Raw genomic sequence first — 9,978 nt, forward strand, 5'->3', positions numbered from 1 at the left:
TGTATGTATGTATGTATGTATGTATGTATGTATGTATGTATGTATGTATGTATGTATGTATCTATCTATCTATCTATCTATCTGTGTGTGTGTGTGTGTGTGTGTGTGTGTGTGTGTGTGTGTGTGTGTGTGTCTGTGCCTGTGTATATACATATGAGACCCATCCTCAACTGCAGAAATGTTAATACTATTCCTTTTGATGAAGAAGATTGACCTGCAAAAGCTCAGTGCTGCATAAAAAGCCCTCGTGTCAGTACACTTGGATGTGCTCATGCTAGCGTCATATTAAAAGCATCCAGTACACACCGTAAAGTGGTTGGCATTAGGAAGGGTATGCAGCTGCAGAGATGAAGTCAAATCATCTGGAACCTGGTGCAGCTCATCTGCTTGCCAGCTCTTGTCAAAATATTCAATCAATGTCAGCATGGGAAATTGACATTAAAGGGTAGTGATGATGATGCTGATGATGATATCATATATGCATGCATGCATGCATGCATACATACATACATACAGACATACATACATACAGACATCAGTAGCGACTTCAGCACTCAGGCAGTTTGAGCTTAGCCCAAGTATAAATTTAGTAAAGTGAATGTGTATTTGCAAGCTGATCTAATTTCTGCTGACACTGGCTTCAAGTATGTAATTGCAGCCAATAATTTGGGTTCCTGGTTGCAGTTCATTTATTTTCCATCAGCATCTGGTGGTCATCTTAGCTGTGCAGACATTTTTTCAGCCATCTGGGAAACGCCTGAACCACAAGTACACTTGTGTGCGGTTCATACACTCCTCTCCATATACTTTATGTAACTTTGCATAGGCCTCTGAACAGGTATCGCGATGGCAACTATCTTTGTCATGGTCAATGCGACGATCACACGCCACACATTCCTTCTAAGTACTGCTGTAAACAGAGCTAGAACGTTAAAACTCAGTGAGCATACACAGAAGAGGTGAAGGTCAATCTTTGCCAAGCGACTTCATTCTGCGTGCTTTAGCTTCGTTACTATCTCGTATATAAATATATCCAACCCATGTTCATCATAATGAAAAATTAGTGACGCCATATCTGAAGGCAGTGAAGTTCATCCTCGAAGCATTAGACTGTTCCGGCTATGACCATCCCATCTTATTCTATATTCAAGTTACATTGACCAATTTTTTCGACGGCAGTTTGTTTTGATGTGAGTGTTGTTTCTATTTGAAGTAAATTAGGTTATCATCTATATGCTCCTTAATTGGCCAATGATAATATATTCGCTAAGAGTATTGCATTTCATTTCACGTGTTTTTAATTCAGAAAGGGTCAATTTTGCTTTTCATTTTCCCAGAGGCAATAAGATAAATAACTGGAGATATATTTTGCTTGGTTTAGTCGATATTAGATCTCGGTATGCACATATGTGGTCAGAGTGCAATGTAAACAACAATCCTTATTCTTTCAGCCTGCATTAAATTGATATATTGTAACACATCTGTGATACTAGAAATAGTTTGCTGACGTTTATGTTCAGCTATCTTATTAACGACCATAATGGAAGATACGGCCTGTTAAACCTATTTATCAGAGAGCGGAAAAAAAAAAAAGAATTAGTCAAACAAACATAAAACAGGATGCGCAAGGATGAAAATTTCTTCAGAGGATTTCCGATGGGTGGGGAAACATTGTTCATACGATTAAAATGTTTTATTCGTTCAAAATATTAACCGACTTCCTTGTATTGTTTGTGTTCTGTAATTTGCATTGTTTTGTTGTTTATTTCGTCATTCTACTGTTGTTTCTGTCCTCGTTATTGCACGTTTCGTTTTCCCTTGTCACAACATATGAATCAGCGTTACTTGAATATTCTTATTTTAATGACGTTTCTTAATATACACTCGCTCTTTCTCTCTGACAAAAATATTATAACAAACCAAAGTTTTGATAACGTGAAATGTTACAGTATTGCGTAACCGAGCACGTCAGTGGGAATGTGTGTTATGATTTCAACACTATTTCTATTTTATCCATATTTCTTTTGATAACTAACATTCACTCTTTCGATAAAATCAACAATCACAAAAGAAATGGCATGAATATGTAGCGTGTTAAAATTATGAAACGAACTCAGTTTTATACAATGACAGTAATTAATATTAACTCCACAGAATTATTAAAACTGTTATTGTCATAATTGAAAGTAAATTGCAATAGAAACAGGGATTGACGATAGTAATATACCATGATTTCATAAGAGAACTTAAAGGCCTCCCTCATTATGCCAAGCCCACAGGCAGGTACTTGTACAATACGTTCCAGTTTTATAAGTATTTCAGAAATTACAGCTGAAGTACACAATTGCAACGTCTTATACCTAGCAATGAGCATTACCGAGAACATATTTCGGTGGCTTGCATGTCGATGCATGACTGCAAACAGCTACCAGTGAGCAATGCAATAATCCTGCGGGTAAAGGAGCCAACTCCATTTGCTTTGAGAAGAGCCGTTTGATTCTATTAATAATCCTTTCTACTAAAGGCACAAAACCTGAAAATTTAGGGTCGGGACCAGTCGATTATATCGACTCTTGTTTGTAAATGGTATTTATTTCATCGTCCTCGAAAGGATGAAAGAAGTCGACCTCAGCCAAATTTGAACTGAGAACTTAAGGACGGACGAAATGCCGCTAAGCAGTTTTCCCGGCATGCTAACGATTCAGCCAGCTCACCGCCTTATATTTGATTCTATTAGTGACAATTCAGATGCTGCATATATGGGTAAGAGACTCTACAGAACGAAATGATTTTGATCTGCGAGAAATTATACAATGGCTGCTTAGTGCAGTTTCCTAAGAGATGTGCAGCGTGAGTGATGACAAGACTTGGTGGCAGTTTATATATATATTTATTGCTATAATTGTACAAGGCTTCATGATAAACAAAGAGCGTCAAATAATAAAAACATCGAAGTCAATCAACTACCATAGATAATTGTGAGCAGCTCTTGGAAGTTCATCCACATCAACTCGATGGATCAGATGATGCAGGATGTGCTATTGCTGGGGAAATATCACCAGAGGGAGTGGCATAGAGAGCATTCAGTGTTTGGGGCAGTCGAAAGAGATACAGGCAGATGCTGCTAAACTGAGGTCCCGGATTAAACACCCAAAACACTTTAACCTATTATAAAGCAATGACTAATGCAAAACAATTATTTTATATGCGATAAGTGGACTTTCTATGTAGATTTAGACAACTTCCATGCTCATTAAGTTGTTTACCACTCACTTAATTTCCTTGATATAAGTACTGATCTAAACGCTGGCAGCACCCGTACACAGACCGTAGAAGGGCGACGGATGCTCGCCAAGAAGAAACTCAAGTGACAATGTGTAACTAATGGTGCTTTTTTTTCTCACGTATCTTCATGAGCGGATACAGCGAAACATATTTAGAAATTAGGAAAAAACTATTTGTAAAACACATTTCGTGCATCATTGTGTATTATATTTACCTGTAAATGTGATTATTTTCATCTTACGTAAAATATATGTACGATTCTCCTTGTTATATAAAGTAGATGTAGGTATGTTCTATACATCGGTTGTGTCAGACGTTGCATATATGAAATGATGGCATGTCACTGTTGTCTCTTCCAATTTACTTTCACTTCATTAGAACACAAAACCAAATAATAAGTATATTGGTGGATATGTACAGGGGGTGGGGTGGTGCTGAAAAAAGTTCCTGGCTTTGGGTAAAAGAAAATACAGGAGAATCAGTTAATTATGATTTCATTCAACATATTCCCCTCTCAGATTCACACCCTTATTCCAGGGGACCTGCAGTTCTTCTAAGCCCTGTAAAAGAACTCAGAAGGTTGGGCCTCCAGCCAGGCTTTTCGCGATACCATAAAATCAGTAACTTTTTAGCATCCATCTCCTTATATAGATATGCATATATGCGTTTGAGTTTGTATATATCTATGTAATTTTATTTTGTTTCATTGAAGTTTTTTCTTTGTTTTGTTTTTTAGCTCTTATTCACGCCTAACAACTTCATCTTTGAAGCCTTGAAAGAATAAATGTATGGTTAAACTCTCAGGAAGCAATCAGGAATTTCCGAGATATTTGGAATAATGGACAAATATTCAGCCTAAAATCTGGGTTATGTACACAATCCTAATTGAAGTTTAAAATATTCCACTTTGAAGTCTTTCATCTGAAACTGTTTACTTTGTGAAGGTTTCTTGAAAACAAATATAAGTTGTATTTAAAACTTTATCATTGCTTAAAAATGTGATATTCCAGAATATTCCAAAATATTGAACTTCTTGAAGTAAGATAAACTAACCCCATACCAGTTCTACGTAATGCATTGTTGCATTGAAACCCCGTGGGGTTGAGAAGGACAAGAAAAATGTATATCTGTGATCAAAACCGTTTGACATAATCAGCCAACCTCCTTCCTCTTTCAATAATTGGACACAGAGTTTGCTTAAGGGAGGGAAATGACTTAGTCTTTTATATTATCGTATTTCCAAGTATTGATATGCTACCACCCTGATTACGTACCTCAATTTCTTTACCAATATGTTTTATTTGTGGTTTAGCGACATATTGATCCTGTTGGCCTGTTACTGTGTGCACCTGTTCAATTACTTTCACTATACAAAGACACCTTAAGTCTAGTACAGATAATCATCCCATGTGTTTAAAATTGGCTGACGAAAGATGTAACTTTCGTACGCGAGGCTGAAAGTTAAATTCTTGAGAGTTTGCTAAGAAGTAAATAGTACCATTGGCGCCGAGAAATATGGGATCTGTCATTTTCTATTTCTTAATTGCTTTCGGTCACTGGATTGCGGCCACGCTGGAGTGCCGCCTTGAAGGATTTAGTTGGATAAATCGACTCCAGTACTTATTTTTTAAAGTCTAGTACTTATTCTATCGCACCCTTTAACCGAACCAATAAGTTATAGAGATGTAAACAAACCAATACTGGTTGTCAAGCGGTATGTTTGTTTGTTTGTTTGTTTGTTTGTGTGTGTGTGTGTGTGTGCGCGCGCCAAACATAAACATACATACATACATACGTACATACATATATACATACGTACGTACATACATAATGCATACATACGTACGTACGTACATACATACATACATACATACGTACGTACATACATACATACATACATACGTACGTACATACATACATAGTGTTATGTGTCAAGCTACTGCTATCCAGCACCTTCGAATGATCTCTACTCAACCTCTACACAACTGCTACTCGACTGCTACTCAACACTCCTACCACGGCCAGACTACCTCTATTTATATGTCTTGGGAGATCCTACTTCTTCGCCTGGGGGCGTCGACACAACACATACATACATACACACACGTGATTGCTCCATCTTCACAGATGATTGCCATCTCTTTGTGCTTCCTCATTGTCAATAGCATTTCTAACTTTCCGTCCAAACTGTTGTAGATTTGCTTAGCGTGAAGTATTGATGACAGACAAAAATTGTAACCTGCGTTAGACCTGCATACGTCACATCGTTGTCGTTGCCATAAGTTTTTCAGTCGACGGAACAAGGAATACGATCACCATAAAGAGACATTAGTACATCATTGGATTATAGTGATAAACGCTTGTACAACACAAGTGCTACCCTCTGAGTTTCATGATTTGCATTAGTGACAGGCTGAAGCGAGATGACCAGTAATCACGTGAATCTGTATATTTTACAACTGACTTTTTCTTCCTGAAGGATGCTGTGACAACAGCTAAGGATCCCTCACACCCGGTGATTTTACTGTGCACCCTGACACCAAACAAGGGCATTTCTGCACTCAGCTAGATTGGCATCACATATGCTAGTTCACCCATAACTGGGACCCTGACAAGTACTACGACTCCGGTCAGAGTAAACCTGGAACAGCACTGGCTAAAAGGTAGTTTCACACCCCTCAAAACATTACATACATACATACATACATACAACCAATTTCCGGTTACCAAATCCACCCACAAGCATTAGTCAGTACTAGGATATAGGAGAAGGTGCCGCGTAGTGAGACTGAACTCAAGCCACGTGGCTACAAAGCGAGTTTCTTTACCAGATAGCCATACCTATGCTCAGCAACTTGAACATATAGTATTAACTTTGCACAAAGATGACAATTTTTCAATTGTTATTAATGATTTAATGTTCACTGAGATGAATTCTCGCCGGGGTCAGCTTTGCCTTTCATTCCTCCAGGGTCGATAAAATAAAGTACCAGTGAAGTACTGAGGGTCATTGATCTCGACTAACCTTCCTTCCTTCAAAATTGCTGGCCTTGTGCCAAATTCAGAGACCATTATTTATCTAATACTATGTTATACATTTGAGGGTTCATCCTGTCCTCTGAATCTGGTAGATGGGAAAAAACTTGAAAGTTGTTACTTAAAAAATGAAAGAAAAAGAAAAGAAAGAAGCGGATTGAATTTTGAGCATGAGATTTTCTTCATTATCTGCATCTCAAATAAATAAATAAATAAAGAAAGAAAGAAAGAAAGAAACGAAGCAGAATGAAGTTCGAATTATGCCATAAAAGAAACTATAATACAAGCTATATCACTATAGCATACTCAAAACGTAAAGGCGGTGAGCTAGCAGGATCGTTACCATGCCGGGCGAAATGCTTCATGGCATTTCGTTCGTCTTTACGTTCTGAGTTGAAATTCCGCCGAGGTCGACTTTGTCCCCACTCCCCAAAATTTCGGACCTTGTGCCTTGAGTAGAAAAAAGAAAAAGAAAAAAAAAGTGATCGCGGCAGATACATATTTTGCCGGTAAAGAAAGCTTGTAAAATGGTAAGAAACAATAAAATATCTTACCCGTAGAAAGTATGAAAAAATGGCTAATATTTCTTTCCTTTAAACTTTGCTTTTGTTACATTTATTCACCCCCCCCCCAATCCCTCTCAACACATGGCTATGATGCCCACCATCCTATCACTTCTGCTCATGATTAGAGATGCACATACCCTGCTCATTCCTCCCTCAAATTTAATGTTGTTGAGTTTGCTGAGCAAAAAAGTGAAGATGTTTACACAATTTCAATCAAATATGGAAAATGAAATTTCTAATTTCTATCATTATTTTACAGATATGTTTTGTATATTTTTATCGAAATAAAATGTATTTCTTCATGATCGTTGATATTTTTTGTTATTTCTATTGCTGTTGCTAAAGCTGTTATCGTACTTGTAGTTGTTTAGTCCGTGTAAGCCATGACCAAGAAGACTTATGTTCAACGCCATTTAAGTCGTAATTATCCCGTTTTCTTTTAAAGCATATCTAGGATTATGTTGTCCAATGTACCCTTCATGTTTTTTGAAGACGTCAGTTAATGTATTATACTGTGTAACATGATTTTTTTTTTCTTGGGTAGCAGCTTTTATTTCCTATCTGCTTACCCTTAGAAAGTATGAAAAAAATGGCTAATATTTCCTTAAACTTTTGTTACATTTATTCAAACCCCAAAGAATCCCTCTCAACACATGGTTATGATGCCTGCCATCCTATTACTTCTGCTCATGATTAGAGATGCACATACTGTCAGCCACCAAGGGACATGCTCAAGTAGTAAAGGTCAAGCAACTGACAAGCAAGTCTCTGGTATTGAGCAGAATATTTGCTATAATGATATTTCTGCTTTTGAAATGTAATGGAAAATAGGTCAGTTTCAAGACATTGGCATCCAGGTCACAAAAGAAAAGTTTGAAGGGAAAGTAATCATTTCCTTTGATTTCTAGATAGAAGCAAATAGGAAATAACATTTACTGACCAAAGACAAAAATAAATAAATAAATAAATAAATAAAATAAAATTTCTGTTACACAGTGTCATTTGAGGGAGATTTGATTATATTTCAAAATGTCGAATACATAAAGCAGTGGCTCCCAACGTATCCTCTACCAAGGACTCCTTTTATTCACCTTTTACGTTTTACTTGTTTCAGTCACTGGACTGCGACCGTTCTGGAGCATTACCCCGAAGGGTTTTAGTGGAAAAAATTTATCCCAGTACTTATTTTTTATAAAGTCTGTTACTTATTCTATCAATATCTTTTGCCGAACCGCTAAGTTACGAGACAAACAGACGAACACTAGTTATCAAGCATTGGGAGGAACAAACACAACACGAACACAAAGACAAACAGATAGACAGACAGACACACGCACATACGCACCTATATGGATGGCTTTCTCAGTTTCCTCTACCAAATTCACTCAGAGGGCATTAGTCTGCCTGGGGCTGTAGTAGGAGACACTTGCCTAAGGTTCCTCGCAACGTACGAATTCCAGGCTCGTGAAAGGGTCAGCCTATTTCAAAAACTCAGCTCCCTATCTTTGTGAACTCCAGGATCCCGCTAACTCCACAGTGAGAGTCGTTGATGCAGAGGCTCTTTCATGTCTTCATGAGGATGTTGAAACTACAAATACCATTCCAAGGATGGTGGATTAAGAAAGTCTTTTGGCCGTTCGACAAAATACGATGCGATATTTATACTGGCTCTTTACATTCTAAGTTCAAATACCACTGCGGTCAGCTTTAGATTTTATCTCTCTGGGATCGAAAAAGCAAACTATCCGTCAAATACTGAGATCAATCTAATCAACTAACCCTTCACCAAAATTTATGCCCTTGTTCTTATGTTAGAAACTTGTATTATAAATACTATTTAATACTATAGAGGACCTTGGAATAAAGGTGATTGATAAAAAACGAGCCCAGATGAAAACATCACAATCTCATAAAACTATTTACTTGAGTAAACTATTCAGAAAAATAATAAAAAATTAATGTAATATTATTTGTTCTTATTTTGGCCGGGTACCAGCCAGGGCCGCAGCAACAGAGTCCACCCACCTCACTTTTCGGTCCAAAATCACTGCTTCAAGGTCCTGGGACATTCCAGGCCAGTGTGTGTGATTAAGTTGTCGATGTAAATGTGACGACGTTTTCCTCTTCTTACATCACCACGAAATGGGTTCCACAAGACTAATTTGGATGATTCCAGTTCATGCAGTGACCAAATAGCCGCAGCCGTCTTTGATCTTCTCGTTAACTTTCAACTAGTCTCCATAAAGGCATTCGTTTGTCATATGTTACCGCCATTTCACATTTAGGGCCATTCGTAGCATCCTTGTGTAGCTACCATCTAGCCCATTTGATAATTTCTTTGTGACTGTTCACGTTTCACTGCCATATAATAGCTTCTCCTATTGATATTTTAATGCAAAATTTTATTTTCATTTTAATGTCAGCTAAGAATATGTCGTGCGTGGGAAATGAAAAGAGGTTCACCTACCTTCCTCTCTCTCGTCTGCGCCTGTCTAGTAGAAGTCACTACTTCTACTAGAAGCAGAGCGATCCTGCCCTATCCTGTCGCCCAGTATAAGCAGCTGCTATCTGACCAACCCAGGAACGAATTCCCTGACGTTCGTTCACGATGTCTTGGCGGGCAAGAAGAGGCCGACCCTGTCCTGTCTCCCCCGCATTCCCTTCTCACGCACCCTCTTTCGGTCAGTCCCTTGACCATTGACGTCATGGCCCTCTTCTTCCGGCTCATCCTCATAAAATATAAGACGCATATATTTTGATCAGCACATACAACGTCTTCACAAGCACCGATACACTTAAAATGAGAGTACTTGTCATAAATTAAATTAAAACAGGTAAAGATAGCGCAAGTATGACGAATAAAATAGCTCTAGCGACATCTTGTATGTGTGGAGGACGGTGAAATATAAATGAAGTGCAGGCGTGGCAGTGTAGTAAGAAGCTTGCTTCCCAACCACATGGTTCTAGTCTCAGTCCCACTGCATGGCACTTTGAACAAGCGTCTTCTACTATAGCCTCGGACCGATCAAAGCCTTGTGAGTGGATTTGGCAGACGGAAACTGAAAGAAGCCCGTCGTATATATATATATAT

At 38.0% G+C, this 9,978-nt stretch overlaps 1 protein-coding gene across 1 annotated transcript in view; it reads left to right on the forward strand.

Moving 5' to 3' along the window:
• The window catches only part of LOC106871912 (protocadherin-9), a 32,732-nt gene extending 25,540 nt beyond the window's left edge, over nucleotides 1-7,192 (forward strand). The window contains exon 4 of the mRNA XM_014918672.2: nucleotides 4,022-7,192. Coding sequence (XP_014774158.1) covers nucleotides 4,022-4,038 — 17 coding nt within the window. The 3' untranslated portion in view covers nucleotides 4,039-7,192. The remainder of the gene's footprint in view (nucleotides 1-4,021) is intronic.
• The last annotated feature ends 2,786 nt before the right edge of the window (nucleotides 7,193-9,978 follow it).

Source organism: Octopus bimaculoides, chromosome 13, assembly GCF_001194135.2.
Source record: "Octopus bimaculoides isolate UCB-OBI-ISO-001 chromosome 13, ASM119413v2, whole genome shotgun sequence".
Classification (NCBI taxonomy): domain Eukaryota; kingdom Metazoa; phylum Mollusca; class Cephalopoda; order Octopoda; family Octopodidae; genus Octopus; species Octopus bimaculoides.